Genomic DNA, 24,831 nt, shown 5'->3' on the forward strand with positions numbered 1-24,831 from the left:
GAGAGAATGTCGAGACTATGAGATATAATTTAAAATAATTAGATGATCCAATTACCCAATTAGTTATATTATGATTATTTTAAATTAAATAGGAATATTTATATTTAGTTAATTAGTTATGATATGGACATTTTATATTAAGATAAATTGTTTAGCCAAGTATTTTAAATGAGTTACATTCATTTATTAATTCAACCAATAAATTATTATATATTATCTTTACGATCACATAATTTAGATATTTGTAGGTCAGTTATATAAAATTTAATATTTATTTATATTTTAAAAGTATATTATCCATTAAAAATTTTGACATTTTTGTTTTGCATAAAATTTTATAAAAATAATTTATTTGATAAAAACCTTCAAATTAACATTTAGATTGATCAATATTACATTCTATAAAAAGTTATTAAAATAGACAAGTGCTTAAGTTTGATATTTACGTGTAGTTTTGAGTAAATTTTTAGAGAAATTTTTATAGAAAAAATAATAAGAAAACTTTTTTCATTAATTAGAAATAATTTATACTTTTTTATTTTTTGAGAAGTTGTCTCATTTAATTTTTATAAAATTTAAGATAAATTGTTTCTAATTTATGAAAGAAGTTTCATTTATTTCTTATACTGACTTTTTTATTTAATAAAAATTTCTCTAAAAATTTACCAGACCTAGTATCAATAGAGCTTAACTCACTTTAATAAAGGATAGATATTTATGTTTAGCTAAATAGTTATTTTTTAAAACTAAACCATTAGTAAAGCTAGTCATTAGTAAAACTATGAAAATAGGCATATTTAAAACTAGTCATTAATAAAAGTATTATTTATAATCTTCACTTTTACCCTATTTATTTGTGCCATCATCTTATCCTCTCCTCCTTTTCTCAAGTTAAAACTCAAAATATCATTCAAATAAATTCCCTTAACTCTATAAAAAAAAAGTTGAGTGACAAATCATACAAAATTTCATGAATAACAATACTAAAAAAGAATAGACAAGGCTAATACTTGAAAGGGATATGCAACATCAAACTAATTCTTCCACTAGAAATATGCATTAAAGAACTCACATGAAATGCAATCATGAAGAAGGACATAAATTTCTACTTAATGACTACTTTTTTTTTAAAAAAATCCAATGTACATAAAGGCTCCCAAATGCAAAAGCTTGTAGTCCTTTGCATTATAGAAGTCATTACCAATCATGATATAAAAAAGTAAACTATATTAAAAATCAGTTTTGCTTTGTCTTAGAGAGTGGTAGCTCAAATCACTCTAACTAGTGTTGTTATGCAAAGTTAGATGTACTTAGAAAGCAATTTTGAACAAAATCATTTCTAAGTGTCACAGATGATGAGGGACCTTATTGCTCGAAATGTTAAAAGTCAAGAATAAAAATAAACTATTTTTAAAAGATTTTAAAACGACATTATTTTGTGTTAAAAATAAATAGTCATGTATCATTTAATGTGACAAATTTTTAACTCCTTACTCAATTTTAGTGTATCTTAGGCAAGAACTAATGTGACTGATGATTGTTAATTTGAAAGGCTAAAATTTTAAATTTCAAATTTTGAAGACTAACTCGAGTTGCATATTTCAGGGACTAATGTGGGGGTTTACCCATTCTCATTATCGCATAACTTTTCTTAAACTCAACTACTACTATGTCCGGATTTATCGTTGGATCCTCATCACCATGTCTGGAATGAAATCCATAGATACTACTAATCATTCATCATGTTAAATGCTAATCCACTATACAATCATGGATGTCACTCTCCTAATTGTGAGTTCAACAACGCAATGACCCCTCATTTTTGTGTGCATTATTTCTAAGATAGAAGCTTTTAGGGTAAATTTTAAATTTGTTTGTGAAAGAGATTGATACATAATTGCTCTTTAAAATAATCGCTCTTTAAAGTCATTTTAAAGAACAATTATATTCGAAAGTGGTTTGTAAGTGAATATTAGAAAGTGATTGTATTACAATTGTTCTCTAAACAATTATATATAGAACGACTCTCCAAGTAAAGAGTAGAGAGTATATATTCTATTTTGCTCTATAAGTGACTACTTCAAAATATCTAAGATATTTATATTTAATATAATAGATTATTGTGTGTGCAGTGAATGGTAAGTGCTCAGTCCCATTTGACTATGCATCTATATCTTTTTCTTTCATAAGTAGTATTTGTCAAAGATATAAAGGAATCCCTAGACCACTATTACTTTTTTTTATATATATAAACTTATTCTTTATACATGCAATAAAACTAATGAAATTAATTAGTTAAAATTTTCAAGGAAAAAGACAAATTATTCACAATACTAGTTCTTGTATTTAAAACCTTTATACATTAGTTTTGTTGTGAATTTCACAATTAGAATTTTTAAGGAAGAGGACAAACTATTCACAACACTAGTTCTCGTATTTGAAACCTTTGTGTATTAGTTTTGTTGTGAATTTAAATAAAAAATACTTTTAATGTCTAAAGGATGAAACTATTTAAGATTCTAACACATGTTATGATATCTTGAATTTTGTGTCTCTAATATATGAAACTTTTTAATAAAATTTTTTCTCTCTATTGTGTAAAACTCTAAAAAAAATAATTTTCATCTTTTTAACGTGTAAAACTCTAAAAAAAAATTTCAAAGGTGCAAAACTAACCATCTGGTGGCAGAAAAAGCTAGAAATGAAAATTTTGTTTAAAATAATATTATTTTAATAATTAATTTTTAAAAAACTTTTAAAAAGTAAAAAAATCCAAATATATATCATATGTCTTTAATTATTATTTTTATAAATTTATTTTAATTTAATAATACTCATAAATATACAAAAATAACTTACTAATTTATATGTAAATTTGGGTTAACTAACCTATTTAAAGGCAGTTTTTTAATCTATTTAAAAGATTTTATTACAAAGTATATAATTTTTTTAACAAAAGACAACCCAATATTTAGTAAATAAGTCAAGCTCAATCCTTTAATTTTGGAGTCTAACTCAGATTAATCTACTTCTACCTTCATTCTACATTAATTATTTATTATTTTCTTTTAATTTATTTTTAATTTAAATTTTTAATAATTTATTTTTAAAATTTTTAAATTTTATCTCTTTAATTTAGTTTTATTTAATATGAAAAATTATTTATTATTAATATTTTTTAATTTATAATATATATTAAAATCAGAACAATCATATAATTATATGTTTAATTTTCCATTTCAAAAAAAAAGAACACACTCGTTAAATTATTTGCCATTTCACTCGTATGTTTTAATAAGTCCTATGCAAGTACATGCTTTTAGTCATTCTTGTTCATAGGTTTTTTTTTCACAAAAAATTTAAAAGTTCATTTTTCACTTAATTTTAAAAGATATTTTAACATAAAAAGTTTTACAAACTTTTGGAAGAATTTTTTCTTTGTTATATTGAATATTTTATTTTATATGTTTGTTATTTGTGATTGGAATAATAAAAAAAAATTGAGTGATATAAATTAAAACGTTAAAGTGGATAAGTTACACAAGAAATGATAAGATAAAAAATAATTATATATTTAAGAATATTGGAGTAACATTTATTTATTGTGAAAAAGACAACTAAAAATTATTTACCATAGTTATTTACGTGCAAAGAGGACCACATGAAGCATCGATTAAAATCGCCTTAAGTCAAAAGATTATGCAAAATTAATGCAATAATATATAAGTTAACTTAAGTCCTGTTATTAAAAATAATAATTTAAAAACTAAGCAATTCAACAATTTTTTAATCTTAATGTTTACTGAATTTTAGTTAATCAATTAAGTATTTTTTAATCTTAATTTAATTATCACTAACTCAATTTCATTCAATCTCATACACAAAATTGAAACAAATTTAAATATGATTTTAAATCTTTGATCTAATATGTAAAATTAAACAATACTATGATTATGATTAAGAGTTCTTGTTAAGTGTGCATTAAGAATAGAAATTAAATTTGAAGATCATAAAACATGCAATACAAAATCTAATAACATAATTGAGAAGAAATAGAGATATAATTGAAATCAAAACCTCAAATTTCAATTTTTGATTTTGAATTGGAGAATTGATCTTCAAACTTTTAGCCTTCCATGATTTAGATCTAAAAATGCAAAAGAAAATAAGAAGATGAGAGAAGAACAAATAAGATGAAAGGTTTAGAAAATAAGAGAAAAAAGAAAAAAATGTATACATAAGTTTCTAAAAAAATTACAAAATGAAACAAAAGTTCCAAATAGGAGGGAAGATGATAAACATCCTATTCAATTTCCTTTGATTAATATTAATACTATTTGAAATGGTCTCTAATGAATCTAATTGGACCCAAATAAGTCATGATCCTATGATTCTTGCGTGCAACTACTGTAGTTCAACTTGCAAATGCAATATCTCTCATCTCTTGAATCTTTTTTTTTTTTAGCAAAATTATCCATAAAATTGAAACCCCGAAAAAAAAACTTTATAATAAAATATTTAAAAGTCCACAAACCTACATTATTTAGTAAGTGAAAAAAAATAATAAATGATAGCTATTTTTAGTAGTTATTAATGTAACTATATTTTAAAGCATCAATTTATATTAGGTTAGACATGGATAGAACCAAGAAAAAAGAAAGAAAAGTATGTAATAAAATAGATGGTGTGATAAATATATATATATATATATATATATATATATATATATAGTTAATATTTTTTTTTAATTTAGTAAACGGTCCTCTTAATATTTGCTATAAAAATATTGTAAGATATAGGAAGTTGTAAGAATAGCATAACATAATTACCTTTCAGTTAGGAAGATTCTATCTCAAAAATTTAGTCTGTTTGTCTTTTGTTTGTAAAATCAGTTTTTTAAATTTTATTTTCATTTTTTAAAAGTATTTTAAAAATAATTTTAAAAAATTAAAAACTAGTAAAACCGAAAGAGAGCAATTATTTTTGTTTCTAACGTAGTTTCTCATAACTCTAGGTTTTGGCAGTTCCCAATGAAGCAAGCATAAATAGCACTAACTACAGACCACAATCCAAATTAAAAGCTCATTTGTGTAACTCACTATTGGACGCTGAGAATGACTTCTGGACTTAGCCACGGAGATGGCTCCCATGGCAATACTACATCAAAGCCAACCCACTTTTTCAGGATCATTCTCCCAGATACCCTTTTGCACGGAAAGCTTGTAAGTGTATATGGTTCCTTTTCCAAGATCACACTTTCTTGTATCTTTTCACCTTACTTGCTACTCTCCAAAATTATGCTAAATTCTTAACATTCATGCAGTTAGTGACTAAATTATCAAATCAGTGTGGTGTAAGTTTTATTGTTGCATATTGCCAAAAATTGAGCATTTTAATACGTGCTTTACATTTATTAATCTGAATCTGCATGACAGAGAATTCCAGCAAAGTTTGTGAGAAAATATGGAGAACACTTATCCAACACAATGTTTCTTAAGCTTTCAAACGGTACAGAATGGAAAGTAAATTTGGAGAAACGTGAGGGTAATGTTTGGTTTGAAAAAGGGTGGAAAGAGTTTGTGGAGTGTCACTCTTTAGCCCATGGGCACTTTTTGGTTTTCAGATATGATGGAACATCCCATTTTCATGTTCTCATCTTTGATATGAGCACCATGGAAATAGACTATCCTGTGAACAAGGTAAATCGTAAAAGGGCTAGCAACAGTGAAGAAATTCAACCACATAAGACACGGAAAACAAATGGAAATAACAGAGACGAGAGAAATTCCAATTTACAAGGCACTGCTTTTCATCAAACATTCAGAGACTACAAAGGCATGGTTCTATATTCCAAGTGTTTTTTTTTTTTTTCAATTATCAAATGAAAACCTTAGAAGCATACAAATAACGGTTTTGTTAACCATTAAAGTTGAGTCTAAACATTTAAAAAAAATAATTTTTTTTATTAAAAAGAAAGATATTATTACATTGTAGATACAGAAATGTATTGCATACTTACCTTTCCAATACTTTTAGATATTTAAACTCAATCTTAAGATCTGAGATTAAAAAAATCGTATAAATAATTTAGCTTTGCTTGTGTTTAATTAGTTTCCCTCTTTTAGGAAGGTTGAAGAATTCAAATGAAATGAAGAGAAACATTGATCTGCATACTGAAAGGTCAGCTATTAGTAAATGTGTAGCTCGTGAAGCTGCACGCGATACTTCCTTCACAATGATAATAAAATCATGCCACCTAAATAGGAAAAGCTTGGTATGTTCCCAAACAAAAACAATCATGTAATCTGTGTCCAATCTCATGAATTAAATTTTGAGTCGTGTGAAAAATGCAGTATCTGCCAAAGGGGTCACTAAAGGGCTACATCAAACCTGGTGTACAAAATGTTATGCTGCTGGTTGGGAATAAATCTTGGACGGTTACTTTGATCCATTACCAAAATAAATCAACGAGCTACTTTTCAGCAAATTGGTCAGCATTTGCAAGGGAAAACAATTTAGAAAAAGGAGATGCTTGCTTGTTCCAGGGCCTCAACAATGGTGATGACATAGTGATGAAGGTTTCCATTTCTAAACGCTCTTCTGTTAAGCCAGAAGTGGTATTAACCTAATGCAGTTAAGTTTTTTTTTAATTTTAATTTTCTTTTTCTGCTCTGAAAGCTTTGAGTAACATTGTTGGAAATGGTAACTGGAGTAGTTTTCTTTTTCCTGTTTTTTGAAATAGGAAACCATAGTATCAACCAATTCTCGGGAAATCAAGACAAGCAAAATTAAAATTGCGTCATGAGTTCGCCTTATTGACGACGTGTTTTATTGTTTATCACATTCATGTGGAAATTCTAAACCTACAAGACATCAACGTGTTCATTCTCATTTCTGATTCTTAAGTAGAGAATTCACATTCCTCTTTCTATCTTTTTTCCTTTTTTTCAGTTGTTATTAAAATACGTAATCAGCCAAGCCAAGATAATTGAAGCCAAGGATCCCTTATTTTTCGATCATTTTATTCACACACACCCCTTTGACAAGTAAATTTTTAATAGCAAAACTTATTTATCGTTAATATTTTTTTCATTAAATAAGCTATAATTATTTACACATTTTATAGTGGCATCAATTACAATAGCTGAATTCCTTGTAGGTTCACCTACAAGATGGGATATATTGAGATGGAAATTATGTAACTTAAATAAAATTCAGTCTTCGGAGTTATTCGTAACCACTACAAGAAATTTCAACATTTATGACTTTAATATTTGTCATTAAAAGCTTTCAAATTTGTCATTAAGATAATTTTCTGACAATATTTATAATCACTAAAAGAAACCATGTCTTATGATAAAAATTAAAATCACTAATATGGATAAATATCAATAACAATGTATCATCACAAATATTGATAATTTATTAATTTCTTATTCTAAAAGTAATGACAACATTATTTATTGCCACAACAAATTATTTTTAACTTATAAATTCTATTATGAAAAATTATTTTAAAAAACTATTTTTAATATATATTTTTAATTAATAATTTACATAATTGGTAAATTATTACTAAAATATATTATTACTGATGATATTATTCCCATTCCTTAAAATAAATATTACCAACACGTCATATTGATAATATAATATTTTTAGACACAATGAATTACAATATGATATTTAAAATCAATTTTCCATCACACGATTAATAACAAACCAAAACATAATAAACATCCAATTAAGTTTACACTTGAAAACTATAAATGAAATCAAAATAAAATATCACCAACATATTAAAATTCCTATATAGAACCAAATAACCATTAGTACAGTGAAAAGAAATGCTTACATGTTTTGTGACCCTTCATTCTATTAAATGGAAATCTTTGAATTCCCATTAGTAACGTAATAAAATACTTTCAGAACTAACAAACTAGCAAGAATGAAATTGATAACCATAGAAAATGAGAAAATTGATACCTTGGTTATTTAAAAACTTTATAGTTGGTATCTTGGTATATGGTAGATATTCTACCAAAGCTTAAAGCATGCACAAAAGAGATGTCTTGAAGTGTTTAGTAATAGTTTTCCTCCGTTTTAATTTTAAAAATGCTCGAAGTGTGGTTAGAATTAGCAAGTAAATGAAAAATTCAGTTCTCCTTTGCGTGACCTACATAGAATTCCCTCTTCTGTATTTTCTAATATATTTACAAATCGAATGGAATGGACTGTATCCTCAAATGAATCACTATCAAGCATACACTTACGAAAAACAGTTTCTCAAAGGATGATGCTTCTACACTTAACAAATCTGGGGTATTGCCTAGGACTAACGGTTTGGTCAGCATGCTACAACACTATCACTTGTTCAAGACATAACTACAAATGACAAAAATGTGCACATGAAGAGACACACTGTGTCATCAGATTCATCAAACGAAACTGCAGATTCAGTTGGGGGCATTACCAAAATAAAACAAATGAAACTGCAGGTTCAGTTGGCAAGTCCAATTTGAAGGAAAATATTGATTTTAGTAGAATATTTAATGAGTGAGAGATATGACAACTGCCTACTATAACATTTCTGGGGTCCTCTGCTCGGTCCTTAGTTTTCAAATATATTCCTTAGATCTGTCTATGCTGCAAACAGGAAAAAGAGAGATTACTCCGGACAAAGCTTGCAATCTACAGAGAGAAACAGAAACAGTAAAAAGGAAAAGACACAAATCATTGCAATCTATCAATACTGCAAACATTATTAGGGACCCTGAATTTTCCCTTGACTGCACCAAAGCATATTGTTATAAATGTACAACCTAATCATCATCAGATTAAGTTACTTTAAGGGGGCATAAGATACTATCACCAAATCTTGTATATCACTTACTTTTTGTTTACCTCCCCTTTTCAGTAGGGTTCACACAAGTTCCAGTGTACCTATGATACAAACAAAAATTTGCTGGGGCATGCTAAATAAAACCCACTTCAAATAGATGTAAACAGATTCAGACCATATATGAATAGACTCTTATTAACCGAAAAAAAAAAAAAAAGATTATATTACCTCATGTATTGAAGGTACTTTGGAAATGAACCTGAACTCAGGAACTCAAAGTTAACTATTAATTTGCTATGTTCCTTTCAAAATGGAAGCCGCATCAAGTCTATCCTCAAAGAAAATGACAACAAATCTGAGAGAAACAAAAGCATCACTGAGCAGACATATAAAAAAGTACGAAGCGATCCTAGGAGCAAATAAGAGAAAATAAAAAAATAGAAACCTGATTCACAAAATTGAAGATTACTACATGTCTCTACATCCAAATGTGCAAAAAAATGAGAGAATCAGAGAAATAAACACTAGTAAGCAAAGCAATGAGATGAGATTGAAGATTAGGAATCCAGAAGAAAACCAATAATAAGGTGAGGCAGAAAGCATTGCAGTTTGGGAATTAGGTTTTGCAAGAATTCAGAATCAGATGTTAGTCATTTGGACCAGATACTTGGGCATCCATCCATTTGAAAACAAAATAAAAAACAAAAACCTTTTTATAAAGATGAATGGACCAGGTTAGTAATCTGGTTTTTTAATGTTGGTTGGATTTGGGTGTAGACTGGGCTTAGCGATCCGGTTAAAATGAACTTTCCTACAGTAAATTACTGTTTTGGTATGTCTACGTTTTTCCTTCTGAAATCTTACACTGCATGCAGGTTTGTAGCTCAGGCCAAGTGGGGCAGTCAGTTGATATATATTCCTACTCATTGTAGTATATTAAAAAAATTAGTATCACATTGCAAAATGTCAATCAAGAGGGAGTCAAAATGAAAATAAAAAAGAGACGTATGATTTATGTGCTGAATGTATTGGCCTTTCCTGGTTTCGCATGTACATATCTGCATGTCACTTTATTTATCTCCCAATCTTATTCAGAGAACATGCAACTGTTATAAGGTTCGCTTTTTCTCAATCGTGTTTGCTATGCTACACTATACTCTTCCTACCAGTGCTTAAGCACAGAAATGGTTTCTTAGTAATCAACCAATGCACTCTGTTACCTCCTTAGCACCTCCTACAGCCTGTTGATTATGTTGCATTGTTTAATAAACAGCGACACTTAATGATAGAGAATGCTTGCTGTCTAGCAACTGTCTATTTGATCTTGTTAAAGAAACTCAAGAGTTCATAACTTAGTATACACACTTACACAAAACAAAGAGTCTATCAATTTATAGTATGCACTAACACAAGGTCACAAAGATACCTACAAACACAATTGTATGCAAGTTAGACATCCTATCATTATAGAAAGTAAACAATTCTAATTTCTAAGCTTTTCTGATCACAAATATACATCCTTAAAAACAGTCATTTCTAGTTGCATGTGCAAAATTTAAATTATGAACTTGAAGAATACAGCAAAAATCTAGGTTGTGAATAGTACATGATAGCACCGCTATAACAGTGTCAGCTTTGCATCACTGGCCGGCTGCTATTTCAAGCTCGTCACACTGCATTTTGGTGTCGTGGCCATATTGCTATAGCAGTGGAAATCGTGGCTTTTTGCATGCATCTTGGCCGCTACTTTGAAATTTTTCAAAAACCTAAAGATGTCCTAAACTCTTAATATTGCAGAACCATGTATAGTGTATTTTGGGGGGGTTAGGGTCAAAAACAAAAAGGGCTTTAAATGGTTAAAAAAACTGATCGTGCCTCTTAGCATTTTTGGCAACCTCTTTTCTCTCACCTTTTAGTGTTGTGTAACCTTTCAACCCACTGTTCTCTTGTGGCTTTTCAGTGAGTCTCTGTGTTTTTCCCTTTGTTTTGCTACTGTCTGGCAAGTTGTTCTCCTCTCATTTTCCTTTTCTCTTCTTTTGTTCTGGTCTTTTTCTGTGTTTTATTGGTTTCAGTTTTCAGCTATTTTGTTTTCTTTATTTTGTCTAAATTTCTCCTTGTTCAGTTCTAGTTTTAATTGGCCTTTAATGTTTAGTTACTTTAAGGCATTGAGTTAGAGGCTTAAACTTGTTTATTTTCTTGATTTTTGTTGTTATATACTTGTATATTTTGCTTAACTAGAAAATGTCGTGAATTTTAGTATTTGGCTTTATTTTATACCATTCATATATAAAGCATAGTTATGTAATTTATATAAAAAATTTTAGAATAATGTTCATCCTGCTACAGCATTTTTGGAGTCAACCGCTATGCACCACTATCTAAGATTGATAACAATGGCGAAAACATATCCCATAGGTCTCATAAGAACAATAAAGGCAAGCCCATCAAAACCATAAACATCAAGATATATAAACAAAAAGACATTCACTGATGACAGCTATCAAACACATTTAAAGTCATCTTCTACCAAGAACAAGGAAAATATAAGGAAGACGATACTCTACAGTTGTAAACCAACTGCACACAGCAGACAGTTATGAAATCTGATGGTTGAAATTATGTTTGATATAAATTTTGTCATAACACAAATTTTAATGGCTTGGATCTCTTGCAGTTGATTTGGAACTGAAGAGTACTCACACCCCACTTATACACTGTCCAGCCACTACCGAAACTGTGGAATGGATCAATTTCCAATAACAGAACCACATATCTATTATTTGTTTGTCTAGCAAAATCTGAAAACGTCTTAAGACAGACTTTTATCGCAATGAAATTCCTGAACTAGTTCAACAAAACTGTTTCAAAACACTCCATAGAATTTCAATTTCAAACCTTGTAAGGTTCCAAAAACAAAAAATAAAATAAAATGGGAAAGCAGATTGCAAGTTGCAACTACACTCAATCGATCAGGTAGGAGACAAAAATTCTCACAAAACCAGCAGGAATGAGAAGCAACCAGATACCAAAATCCCAAAAACACTAACAATTCAAACCTACTGAACAGTGGCAGGAAATACCTGATAGAGACTTGAGGAAATGGCAGAGAAATGCTATGACAGTGGCAAATGACAATGGTGATGTGTTCGTCAAACCGACAATAGCATATATGGATTCAAGAAGAGCCACTCTCTTGTGTCCTTTGGTCACCAGATTCCATTTGTAGTGAGAATGGACATGAGTTGAAATTTCAAAATTCGATAAGGGTGCTTTTGTCCAAATAATTTTTAACAACCTCCCAAAAAGCTGAAAAGAGAGAGGCACTTGGAAATTAGCTTCAAAATAAGCTCTTTTGGAGCCTCTTCAAAAGCTATAAACAGATTTATAATTTTATCCGAATACTATTTTTGATTAATTAATGCACTTAATCTAGTAGAGAAGCTCTTATGAGCTGTATCCAAATGGGTCCAAAGACCTGTGAAAAGCAAACAAGAGGATTCACTGTAAGAGCTGCCAATTAGCATGACCATTTAAAAGTGCCAACCATTTGCACGCCAATATTTTCTTGCATTTTCAAGGGAACGGGCATGTTTGATCTTCAAAAACAGCTTGTAAGCCCTGTCTGTTTTGTTTGAAGCAAGCAGCTTGTTACTTAGTTTACTATACACTAGCCTGCTTGGGCAGAACCCTTTGTGCAAAGACTCCTCCATAACAAGAACAGCATTTTCGAGTTGTCCTACGTTGCAAAGACCACTGATGATGAACTCATAGACTTCAACATCTGAACTATACCCACATTCTTGCATCTCCTGCCAGATATTTAACAACGTTCCACATTTTCCAACTTTTGAAAGCCGCATAAGCAGTATCTTATAAGCTTCCATTGATATCGTACAGCCTAATTTTCTTGCCTTCTTGTGTATCATCAAAGCAGCATACGGCGGACCGTAGCTACACAATCGTTTGATAAAGGAGGTTATCGTCCCAGTAGAAGGCACAACACCGTGCCTTAACATCTCATCAAACATCTGGAGTGCATCCGCCACTTTCCTGGTTCTGAGAAAGGCAGTAATTATTCTAGTATACGTATCAAGATTAGGTTCACAATTATCACTCAACATCCCATTATAATACTTCATACACTCCTCAAAATCTCCAACCGAAACAAAATTGAAAATCATCGCATTATAAGTAGCAACATCTGGCTGGCAATTTTTCTCCTTCATATTACAAAAAGCCTCAACAGCCTCATCCATTCTACCAGCTCTTCCCAAGCCCTCAATAAGAAAACCAAACGTCCTGCAATCAGGACAAAATCCATCATCCTCCATTTCCTTTATAATTCTCTCAATCTCATCCACTCTTCCAAACTTACACCAACCACCCGCAACAACATTATATGTACCAACATTAAAAGGCACCTTCCCTTTCATTGAATTAAAAACAGAATTTGCAGCACCCACATGAGACCGACGACAGAGGCATGACAAAAGCACATTCAACGTCTCGGTATCGCGCTTTACACCAAGATCATCCAAATTTCCAAACACCTGAATTGCCCTAGACACGTGACCAGCCCTAACAAAACTATCAATAACAATAGATAACACGAACAAATCACCTTCAATGCCATTTAATCTCATGTCACATAACACACTCATCATAAACACAAAAAACTTCCTTCTTCCTAGTGCCTTAACAATCACATGGTAACTACCAACATCCTTAGGAACCTTTGGTTGTTTAATTGCCCACTTAAAAAACGTAACCATGGCCTCACCACCCAAATTCCCCGAGTTCAGTACCCTAGCAAGAACATTAACGTCCACATCAGCACCAACGTTGGACAAGGCTAGTTCAATTGCGGCTTTACCCTTGAGCTTCTGAAGAAAAACGCCACGAAGTTTCTCTTCTGGAGACAAGAACCCGTCAACGGGTATCGCTTCAGGCTCTGATTCGCAGTGTTTCGACGGGGGATTCTCTGATTTGTAACTGGGTAGCGATAAAAGCTGAGTGATTTGGTCGAGGACGAGGCGTTCGTCAAGGGTGGAATTGAGGCCTGTTTGATTGTGGAAGGGTTGTGGTTGTGGGTGGTGAGACGAGGTTGGAGGAGCGTGGAAAGATGAGAATAGGGAAGAGGGGAGGGACCGGAGAATGGAGGAAAAAGGGTGGTTGGGTTTGGCAGCACACACGAGAAATTGGAAAGATCGAAACGCCATTAATTGGTATGGAGAGCTTCACTGCTGGTGGGCAAATTACTGCTACCATGGAGTGTGACCAAACGAGGCACAAAGAAATGGAATCACGTTTTTCCTTTCTGAGTAACATTTTTCAAAATATTTTGTATTAATTCTTAAATTTTAGATTTCCTCTCACAGCCCTGAAACAAATGCATAATTAGTAATCTATTTCAGAAAAAAAAAAAAAAAACCAAATTAATATATAAAAAGTGTTGGCTCGTTAATATAATTCTTATAATAAATAAAAATATATAACAATTGATACATTTAAAAAATTCTTATTTGTTATATTTTAAACTTAAAAATTATAGCAGTTATTTTATATAAATAGGCTTACCTCCTTCTACCTGAGCAAGAAATGGAGAGGATCCATACCCAATAAAAACTGTGGGTCCACTTGTCCCTCCATCGTTACTAGGCCAAGATCAAAGCGAAGACATTGGAATCTGAATGTGGAAGCCACAAGACTCTTGCACGGAGTGGCTCAACGATCAAGTTCCTTCTTCTGTTACATATATCTCATTTGGAAGCATCATTGTGTTATCATCCAAGCAATTGGAGAGCATAGCGAAGGCTTTAAAAACCAGAAATCGTCCTTTTTTTTAGGTCATCAAGCGTCGAGAAGGAGAAAAAACTCTGCCACTGCTAGCAGGGTTCATGGAAGAGACCAAAGAGCAAGACATGGTGCCCAGTGCCCACAAACGAAGGTGTTGGTTTACCCTTCAGTAGCGTGTTTCTTATCACATTGCGGGTGGAATTCAATGTTGGAAGCCATGACTACAGGCACGCCCATGGTTGCTTACCCTCAATGGATCGATCAACCCACAAACATTAAATTGATTTCTGATGTGTTACGTTTGGGGATTCGTCCTAAGCAGGACAGTGATGGCTTTGTTGCAACAGAGTAAGTGGTGAGAGTAATTGAAAAAATTGTTGTTGGCCAAGTAGGACTAATACACAATTTTTCATATACATAAAGAATAATTTACAACAGTGAATCCAGTCTAAAACTTAAAATACTATTTAAATTAAAAATATAATTAAAGGTTAAATTAATATATTAATCTATTAACTTTAATGTCTATTTTAACTTTGACATGTACTTTTTTTTATATATAATTTTTTTATGTTTTATATTTATTTTAAGTTAGTCCTTTTTAAACAAACAATTATTATAAGTAACATTGTGATCATACTTAACATTGCTGGTGTTAGTTTTGATCAGGTGATGTACAAGTTTGCAACATAACTTATAACTCACAAGGTAAGAGTTAAATTAATTTTTTGAATGAAAAATAAAATAAAATTTGTAAATTTATGGTTTCTAACATTATCATCTCATCTCCCTTTCTTCCATCTTCATTTGGTTGCCTTAGTGGGAATCAACAATTTGGCCTCCTATCTCCTAGCTTTCAACTGATTCTCCTACAAACTCCTCTCTCACACACATTTTCTCCTTTAAGGAGAAACATAAATCAAAGTAATACTTTTGACATTTCAATAAATTTGATGTAAATATGTTTTCTTAAAAGAAAAGTCATTTCATTATTTTTTATTCTTAATAAAACTAATAAATAAATTATTTTTTTTTATTTTTTTTCTTCTTTACCCCATAAAGATATTGAATAGAATGAATTTTTTTTTCATTAAAATTTAGAAAATGAATGTTTAAATATCCTTCAAAAACAAGTAAAGGAGAGGTTGCACATGATAACTTTATTCTTAGTCCCCTTAAGAGCATTTATATTTTTTATTTAGTTTTTATCTTATTTCCTATTACTCTTTTGTTCTCTCTTTTCTTACTTACTTATGCAATTTGTTCCTCCTCTTCATTGTTCTTTTTGGCATTCAACTATATGCCTCAACTAAAGGTGTCCTATGGTTGCTCACTAACAACTTCAACCAACTTCGCATCAACATTGTTGTTGTCTAGATCTACTTTATCATTGTTTTGGAGATTAAGGTTATTTGTCATTTATCTTGAAAGTATTTTAAGTGTTCCTACCTTTAAATTGTTTTCTTATTAGTATCACTATACCTGGAGGGGCTATAACTGCTAGTGTTATGCCATGAGTATGATTTTTGACACCCTAAACTCTATTACTTTCACTACTTCAGTCATTGTCATTAATATTGTTGGAGTAGTTATTGTATTTTTTTTTTCTGAATAGTAAGATTTGTGCAAAGATTGGATTGGCACAAATCCTTCTAATACAATCCAAGTCTATTTTAAATCCAATTACACGAAATTAATTTTAAATCTATTTTTTAAAAAAATCATTTTTTAAATTTAAAATTAGTTCAAAATATGATTTTGGTTGAAACTAATTTTAAATCTAATATTTTAGGTTAAATTAATTTTATATCTAGTTTTTAAAGTAAAACTGATTTATTGTATTACATTATTGCATTAAATTAGTACATTTTAAAAAAAATAATAATTTTTATTAATTATATTATACTTTATAAAAGCTTTTATAAAGTATTTATTATTATTTTTAACTTATTTTATAAATAGAATTGATGATGAAAATTTGAATATATATATATATATATATATAATTGTTGAGTTTAATTTTAAAAGTATTAATAAAACTAAAGAATATAATTTAAATATAATAACATTATAGATAATTTTTAAATTTTATTTTATAATAAATTATCATAACAGTAAAAATAATTAATTTTTGTGATAAATAATAAAAAAATATTTATAACAATATTTAATTAATTAATAATATGAAAAATTTATATTGGTAATGTACTAAAATTAATTAAAAAATAAATCTCATATTAATAATAAAATGCTTAAGTATGTATAAAAAAATGTCTAAGCATATATTTATTTTTAAAACAATTTTTAAATTTATAAAAATAATGTGTTATAATTTCTTAAAAGCGCACTACCTTTAAAAAATAATATTTAAAATAAAATAAAATTTATATAAAAATTAAAATCAAATAATCTTCTTACCATTCAATATCTTAATATATTAATTAAAAGTAGTAGAGAATAAAAGTTTATTAAAATTTATGTGTTAAAATATATTAAAGGTCTAAACTGAGCTTGGTGATCGAGTGAAGTGAAAATCACAAAACATGATGACGGAGATGGAGGAGTCCGGCGGCGTTGTTGGTGACAGTGGCGGCGGGAGCCAGTGGTGTTGGGGTGCGGCCAGCGCTACTCAAATTGGATTGGGTCTGCGTTACTACGCAAAAGGGTATGCAGGTGATTCACGCCACATGCCTTTCAAAGCCTTCGCCGTCGCCTCCCTCTTCGTCGGCGGCGCTGCCTCCGCCACCGCCGTCCTCCTCCAAGCTAACGGCATTCGCAGGGTACCACTCTCCTCTTCGTTCCGTTTTATGTTTTGTAACTTCTGTTTGCGATCTCTTCGGGGATGATTCTGCTTCTTTTTATTTTATTTTATTTTATTTTATTTTATTTGCAATGAAATGGGTTTTTTGCTTGTCGATGAAATTGTAGTTTTAGTGGAGAAAAAAATTGATGGGCTTTTGTGATTGGGTAATTATGGTGAGTGAGCTCTTAACATTAGGGGTTTTACAATTGAAACTCCAAACCTGGTCTTAGGTTTGTTGGTTTCTAGTGATGGAAACAGGTTCTGCTTCTGAGCAATTCAAGTTAACAAGGGATGTTGAGTAATGTGAAATGTTATGTGAGTTCTAGAAAGTTGTGTATTAGGAAGTGAAATTCATGTAATGCGTTTTTTTAGTGGAGAAAAATGTGTGATCAGGTAATCCTGCTGCGCGAATTGTGAAATGGGGTTTTGTATTGTGTTTAGCTTTTTGCTTTCTTGTCTGAAGAAGTTCTGTTTTCTCAGTAATGCAAGTTACCAAGGAAGGTTGAGCTTGACAAAGGATAATCATGCTGTTGAAGTTGGAAGAAACTATTGTGTTAAAAGTTACCAAGAAACTATTTTGAGGTTGAATTGGAAGAATTACTTGTTCAATTGTTTAAATCATTGGTGGAAGAGAAAAACTATTTAACTTCTGAAAATGCCTTGAACCTGTGATTTACCTATTATTAATGTTTTTTTTTTTTTCATACTTTGGCAGCAGTGCATAGACCATGATGGTTCATTATTCTGCCATGGCTTCTATGGCAATCTAAGTTCATGATAATCCATTCCAGTCAGCTACTCAGCTCTTGATCAATTGTCTGATTCTTGAGTAACAACAGTTGCAAAATTATTGACTAATGATATGATTTTTAACAAAATCTGCAAAATGAACAAGGTGGTTTAATGTATTTAATATGGGCTTGTTATATTGTGAGTCATGACTCTTGAATGCTTTTGCTTGTTCATTTAAAAGATTCTTTCAAATGCAGGGTACACTTTAGAGAGTAACCTGTAAAATATAAATTGCATACTCATAGTTAGGAAAGATCAACGGTTTGGATATCTATAAAGTAGAGGCACAATCTGTGTGTCTATAGGAACCCATTGTCTGGATTTTGTCATTGGTGACACAATGACACTACTTCTGTTTCAACAGTACTTTCTTTCTTGCATTGTTGCACTGCTTATATTTTCATTTCATTATTAGAAACCATATGTAGTACAAAAACCTTTATAGTAACTAGTAATTGGTAGTTTGGTATTTCACCCTATTGGGACCTCTTAAGTATCATAATGCATAACTTATTGCTTGAAATGTATGATACTAGACATGGTTATGATTGATATGAAAGAAGTTAAGTTGGAAGTTAGTTCATAAGGCATTTGCATTTCATACTTCATCGTTTAACATTTCTTCTTTTGAAAATGGTTCTGTTTATGTTGGAAACTTGGAATAGACTATGGGAAAATGACTAGTGAAATGTTTTATCATAGATGTCAAGAGAACTACTGATGTTCTTTTCTGACTGTAGGATCTGTTTCCCCTTTTCAGTTACATAAGGGGTTATTTGGTTTTAGAGAACATTTCTATTTTCATTTTTTGTTTTCACTTTTAATTAAAAAAAATGTCACTGTTTTCATTTTGTTTCTTGTGCACAAATCTTTGTAAACATTAAATAAAATGAAAACTAGGTGGCATTTTTTTATAATTAAAAGTGAAAACAGAAAATGTTTCTTGAAATCAAACGGTCTCTAATATGTCTGCTCTTGATCATTCTCAGATGCTTTATATGCAAACATGAACATTTTCATGTACTTTATATTATTGCATATAGGTGGAGGATCTCATGGAAGCAGGTGCAAATTTAAGAGCAAAACTCGGGTTACCTCCACGTACACAGAATAAGTAAGCATGTGTTTTTAGTTTATATATAAAAAAAAAATGTTTATTTCCAAATTGAATAGTGTGAAATAGTCTTTCTGCTGAAGTTTTGAAATATTGTTTACCATTGGAAAGGGAGAAAACCAAAGGTTGGTGTTTCTGTTCCTGTGTTAAAATTTTGAATTTGATAACAATTGTTCTTAAGGAACTAATTTTTGGATGAAAGTAGAATGTATTAAATAAAACCTAGAAGCATATAATATCCTGAAAATATCAGGAAGCATTTTATATATTCTTCTTTTTAAGTAATTAAAGGATTTAATGAAGGGTATTAAATGCTTTTAAATCAGTTCTCTATGAACATCTGTTAGCAAGTCCCTTAAAATTTAATAGAAATAAAGAGTGAACAGTTGGGATGGACTATGGAGACTCTTTCACCAATGTTATTTTATTTTTTAGGGGTGGGGTGGGGGAGATGAATTGCACAGAGATCTGAAAATATGGGAAATCTTTTTGTACTTTCTTTGAAAACTTGGGAATTTTATACATGTTGTAATGTGACAATGCATTTGGCACCTTTTGTTGTCAAATGAAACAATCATTAAGATATTTGTAAAATATAATTTGGATATATCTGGTACTCAATCATAACCCATTCCATTCATAGTCATTGATGATATACAATTAGAAGAATATATCACCTTTTATCCCCGTCTAGAAAGTTCTTAATTGCTTCATGTATTATTTTATTAAAGTTTAGGACAACTTGGTCTTTTTAAGACTGCCGAGATTAATTCTCAATTTTTATATTGAAGTTAATGGATTCTTAATACCTTGGAGATCTTCTATGAGATTAAAGTATATTATTTGGATAGGAATATGGATGATTCATGACAAAAAGGTTCAGTCATGTCTTCTTTATTTGGTGGTTTGGGTCCCCGGTGGCTGCAACAATTGCAAATATTCAGGTGTTAGTTTGAAGGGTTGAAGGTTTTATGGGGAACACAACAATCATATGCTTGTTAGAAACATCCAACTGGTAGATTTTCTCAGTTTTGCCCTCAGGTAGCAAAATGGCTAGCCATTTTGGTGCATGCAACTATCCATTGTGCCATCATTTATTTCTTTTTTCGTTTAATGGAGTCAGTCAACACTTTTTGTGGTACTTATATAGTAGTACCATTATTTCACGAATTGTAATCTAACTTGCCCCCCTCAATTTAAGCAAAAATGTTGTTCTCTTCCATTGTAACAGCAGTACCATTATTTCATCCAATTGATTAGCTGCTTGGTGCATTCTTCTTATCTTGAACCAGTTTCAAATATTAACAATGGAAAGTAGAATTATGTGCATCCGATTGGAACTTTCCATTGGACTATTATCTCTGTTAACGAAAATGTTCCTTTAATGACTAAAAAGGAATACCTTTAGGTGTCCTTTAGTAATTGAAATATATTTTTAGGATGAATAAAACCTGCTAGTGTTAACTAGGAAAATATGTGTATTTTTTTTTTTTTTCAGTGAGATATCTCTCAGTCAACGCAATGAAGACTATTCTCCCTTTTGAGGAGAGTAGGTATTTTGAAATTATAAACCCCTCTAACAATCTTATGAAACATAAATTGCAGATTCGTTTTATTGTCTTGTACTTTATATTACTTGGTTCACTTGTAGGGCATTTTATTGCCAAATTTATTATCACTGTTGAAATGTTAGTTTTTTTTTATACTCAACGAGGCACTAGGGCCCAAACACACAAATAACCAAGGAATCATCCTGGGAAAGCCATAGACATCTCCTCATCACAAGGAATTAAATTAGGAGGTGCACTGAATACTTTTCTGAAACCGTCTACATAAGCATATCAGCATATAAACTAATTATTCTATGAGATCGAAGTAAACACTTTATTTCATTGATTTAAGGCCGAGACCTCTTTAACTTTGATATTATCCGCTGAATTGTGAATTTTGAATCCATCTTTACTAGAACTCTTTCAAAATTATGCTTCTTGATTAGTCAAAGGCCGAGTAACAGGCTGATTCTGCTTGAATTAGAGCACAGTAGTCCAACTTACTGAAAAAACTTGCAATGAAATCACCTTGAGCATCTCTAACAATTCCCCCACAAGCTGCCTTCCTTCTCAGCTGGCAAACAGAACCATCCATCTTCAGCCTGATTCTATTAAAAGGTGGAGGAGACCAACCAATGATACTCTCACCAGTCCTAGCAGATCAGCGCAAAACATTGCTTTGAAGACACAAAATTAGAAATAATAGAGTTTGCATAACTCATTATATGGACAGATAGAGAACTACAGTCCTCAGATATAATATTAAAAGTCTAGGAATTTTGATTATTCCATAACATTGTGGAAATACCAAAGACAACATTCCAATGATTAAAAGTTATTTGAAACTATTTAATTTCCTATTTTCTAGATTTACAGCAGGCCATTTACTAAGGCCAAGCTGATAAAAGAAGCCCAACAATCCAATTTAATTAGATTAGACCAAAACTTATCGTTGTCTCTCCCTCATCGCAAAGCCACAGTACCACCACCATGTAACTTGCAGTTTCTTCCGTCTTTGTGGCATGCCATTGCAGCCTCCACAATCTTCTCCATCTTTATTGTTGACTAACAACATAAGTTTCACAATTCAATCCACTGTTGAGTGTTTTTCTTCTCGTTACGTATAGTGTGGAGGGCAAGGGGAGGAGGTGAAGATGTAATTCATATACCTATGAAATATTATTTTTTTTTATGTACTAAACATATGGTAGCAGAGATAGACTGATAGAGGCTTTGACTCTTGTAAAAAAATATGCATGTGATGTAAGGTGATTGAGAAATTGGCTGGCACTATTACATAAAAAATAATTAATAACTATTTTTTTATGTTTTTCTGTCGGATATAGATATAGTTGGATTTACAATTTTAAAATCAAACCCGACCATGCTTGCATGTATTATCTCTGATTTACCACTCACTTGTATCTGAACTCGATTCAACCCACCAAAAATTAGAGGAAAATATTTCACAGGTTTTACGGTTTCAGTCAGATAGAGAAATTCTGTCTACCCCTAGTTAATATCCTACCATGAGAACATTTTAAAGGAAAGTTCTAATTTTTTGGGGTCCAGGCCAGTGCCAAATAAATTAAAAAGCTGGGTTAGGAAGACAAATTTATTATCATTCTTAATAATAAGCTCATAAACAATTCTTAAACTTAAATTACCATTTGAAAAAGGAAATCAACTAGTATCAGCATTAAGATTAGGAGGCAAAATAGTAGATAAAACATGACATTTATGATTAGATAAAAAAACAACGGTTTTATTTTATCCTAATTCCACTCCCCATTAAAAATAAGGAGGCTACTAATATCTTTAGGAATATTGTAATTATCAATTTTTTAGCTCATTTTTCTCATATAAGTTTTATTAATCGGATGTAAATCTTTAAATCTTAATCCACCATCTTTATAGGAATATATTTCATCCCAAAAAATTAAGTCACATTTTTTATTGTTTGGAAAAGATTCTAATAAAGTTCCTACGCAACCTACTCATTTCTTCACAAATGCCTAAGCTAAAGTTACTCTGCCGGCAAAGGAAAGAGAAATTGTTTTCCGAGCGAAGAGTTTCTTCCTCACCTTGTCCAATAATCCAGCATTGGAAGCTTTATTAGCTCTAAACTTGTGATCTCCTTATGTACATCAATGATATTTGTTGCAGAAAAGCTCGGTTTATATGTAATCTTAAAGAATATAATATTTTTATTAAAAGTAGTAAATTTTTATTAAAAAAATATTATATTTTTTTAATATAATTTTTTAATAGAAAATTGCTATGCTTCGATGGTTAAACTAAACTTTAAGGGTTGATGTTAATATAATTTATTTTATTAATTTTCATATTTTTCATGAAATCAAAAAATTGATTTATATTCACTTTAGTTTTTTGCAAAACTATTTTTTAATGTGTATAAAGATGCATAATAAGAACATATATATATATATATATATATATATATTTGTTTAAATAATATTTTAGTTCTTATAATTTTTTTTATTTAGTTCCTATACAAAAGAAAGTTTGTAAATAAAAAAAATATTTTTGAAATATTCTTTGATGTTAACTTTCATTCAAGAACCATTATCTCATAATTAAATATATTTATTTTATTTTAATTCTTATACATGATATAATTTATTTAGCGTGATCTTTATAAGTAACAATTTTTATTTTGGTATTTATACAAAAAATAAAAAATCAATTATAAGGATCAAAATTAAACAAAAAGTCATAAAGGGACCAAAATAAAAAAAAATTGTATGGAGGTCAAAATAAAATTTACCACCAAATACAAGTTAAAAAAATATTATGCTAATTCATAATAGATTATAAAAGATAATTTAATGATTTTAACTATGTGACGTTGTAGCTTAACGTGAATATAACTATTGCTATGATAAGATAGTATTTGAAGTTTAGGTAAAAAGTATTTTACTTTTATTATTAAAGATTATAAAGAAAGAATGTGAACTAATTTTTAAATGCTATAACTTTTGTTTTTTACTTGAGAGCGTAGTTAAAACTTTTTTTTTTTTTAGAGTTTTGCTCATTCATCTTATAAGTTAGTGTATAATTAAATTTGTTCATACTTATAGTACAATTAAGTGCTAGTCTCTAATTTTAATAGGATTTAAAGGATTGCATATAAGTTTTATCATCAATAATCTCTTAAAAATACCAAGCATATAATCCTCAAATATTTTTTACAAACACTAACATCTGATGACAATTTTTGCAATCATATTAATTTACAATCACAGTAAGTAAATCATGTTTTATAACCTGTTATAAATTACTATAGTTTCTTTCAACTTGTCTTGATGATGAATTTTATTTTGTCGTCTATATATAACACTTTTAACACTTTTAATTCTTATACATATTACATTTTTTCATTGTTATATTTAAATATGAGATAATAACATTATATTAAATACGAGCAAGAACTATTTTGAATTTTTTTTATTTAAGACTTGTTTACAAACTCTTTTTGTGTATATATAAAAAAATTTGAGTTTTGTGTAAGGACTAAAATAGTATTTAAATTTTTTAATTAAAAGTTACTATATTTAATGTATTGATATAATTAAATGTTACAGTTTTTCATAAAGAAAATATTACTTGTCAATCCTTTATTGTTTACACATTAAAAAAATTATTCATAAATGAATTTTACATGAAATAATATTAAAAATTATCTTAATATTTTAAACCTCTTCCCTTTTTGCACTGAAAAAAAAATCATTTTCTTTTTTTGTTACTCTAATTGCAATATTCACAAAATGGGGGTTTCTTTAGACTATAAGAGTAGGGATGTTAATTCAAGTTTGATCATTAGTTGAACTTGTTAGCATCTCAAGGCAGGTTAGAAGTGGATTTAGGCCAGATTAGGACGTTGTTTGAATTATTTTTTTTCCCCTCCATTTGA

General features: G+C 29.9%; 3 protein-coding genes across 7 annotated transcripts; 2 read left to right on the forward strand and 1 right to left on the reverse strand.

Moving 5' to 3' along the window:
- The first annotated feature begins 5,114 nt into the window (after window positions 1–5,114).
- Window positions 5,115–6,629, forward strand: LOC113849508 (B3 domain-containing transcription factor VRN1-like). Its single transcript, XM_027479458.1, has 4 exons — window positions 5,115–5,222; window positions 5,436–5,835; window positions 6,126–6,274; window positions 6,354–6,629. Exons 1-4 carry the CDS (start codon window positions 5,115–5,117, stop codon window positions 6,627–6,629), a joined length of 933 nt encoding a protein of 310 aa, XP_027335259.1.
- A 26-nt stretch (window positions 6,630–6,655) lies between these two features.
- On the reverse strand, window positions 6,656–14,168 carry LOC113850014 (putative pentatricopeptide repeat-containing protein At5g43820). 5 transcript variants are annotated; one of them, XM_027480317.1, is made up of 3 exons: window positions 12,318–14,161; window positions 11,923–12,148; window positions 6,656–9,197 (listed from the first exon to the last, which is right to left on the reverse strand). In XM_027480317.1, the coding sequence occupies exon 1, from the start codon at window positions 14,059–14,061 to the stop codon at window positions 12,373–12,375; it is 1,689 nt and encodes a 562-aa protein (XP_027336118.1). In that variant the 5' UTR covers window positions 14,062–14,161; the 3' UTR covers window positions 6,656–9,197; window positions 11,923–12,148; window positions 12,318–12,372. The 5 variants fall into 5 exon arrangements, with proteins under 5 accessions (XP_027336118.1, XP_027336116.1, XP_027336114.1 ...); XM_027480315.1 differs by adding an exon at window positions 10,449–10,608 and having other exon boundaries at window positions 11,923–14,153; XM_027480314.1 differs by having other exon boundaries at window positions 8,148–8,646; window positions 9,071–9,197; window positions 11,923–14,168.
- Window positions 14,169–17,157: 2,989 nt separating this feature from the next.
- LOC113850017 lies at window positions 17,158–20,591 on the forward strand. Its single transcript, XM_027480320.1, has 3 exons — window positions 17,158–17,418; window positions 19,277–19,347; window positions 20,199–20,591. The coding sequence occupies exons 1-3, from the start codon at window positions 17,182–17,184 to the stop codon at window positions 20,215–20,217; spliced, it is 327 nt and encodes a 108-aa protein (XP_027336121.1). The 5' UTR covers window positions 17,158–17,181; the 3' UTR covers window positions 20,218–20,591.
- Window positions 20,592–24,831: the final 4,240 nt, after the last annotated feature.

This window comes from Abrus precatorius, unplaced genomic scaffold (genome assembly GCF_003935025.1).
Source record: "Abrus precatorius isolate BTA unplaced genomic scaffold, Abrus_2018 Scaffold9, whole genome shotgun sequence".
Taxonomy (NCBI): domain Eukaryota; kingdom Viridiplantae; phylum Streptophyta; class Magnoliopsida; order Fabales; family Fabaceae; genus Abrus; species Abrus precatorius.

Coding starts and splice junctions, on each gene's coding strand:
- LOC113849508 (XM_027479458.1), top strand. CDS start 5,115: ATGACTTCTGGACTTAGCCACGGAGATGGCTCCCATGGCAATACTACA. Junction 5,836..6,125: donor AACATTCAGAGACTACAAAG/GCATGGTTCTAT, acceptor TCCCTCTTTTAG/GAAGGTTGAAGAATTCAAAT. Junction 6,275..6,353: donor ACCTAAATAGGAAAAGCTTG/GTATGTTCCCAA, acceptor TGAAAAATGCAG/TATCTGCCAAAGGGGTCACT.
- LOC113850014 (XM_027480317.1), bottom strand. CDS start 14,061: ATGGCGTTTCGATCTTTCCAATTTCTCGTGTGTGCTGCCAAACCCAAC.
- LOC113850017 (XM_027480320.1), top strand. CDS start 17,182: ATGATGACGGAGATGGAGGAGTCCGGCGGCGTTGTTGGTGACAGTGGC. Junction 17,419..19,276: donor AAGCTAACGGCATTCGCAGG/GTACCACTCTCC, acceptor TATTGCATATAG/GTGGAGGATCTCATGGAAGC.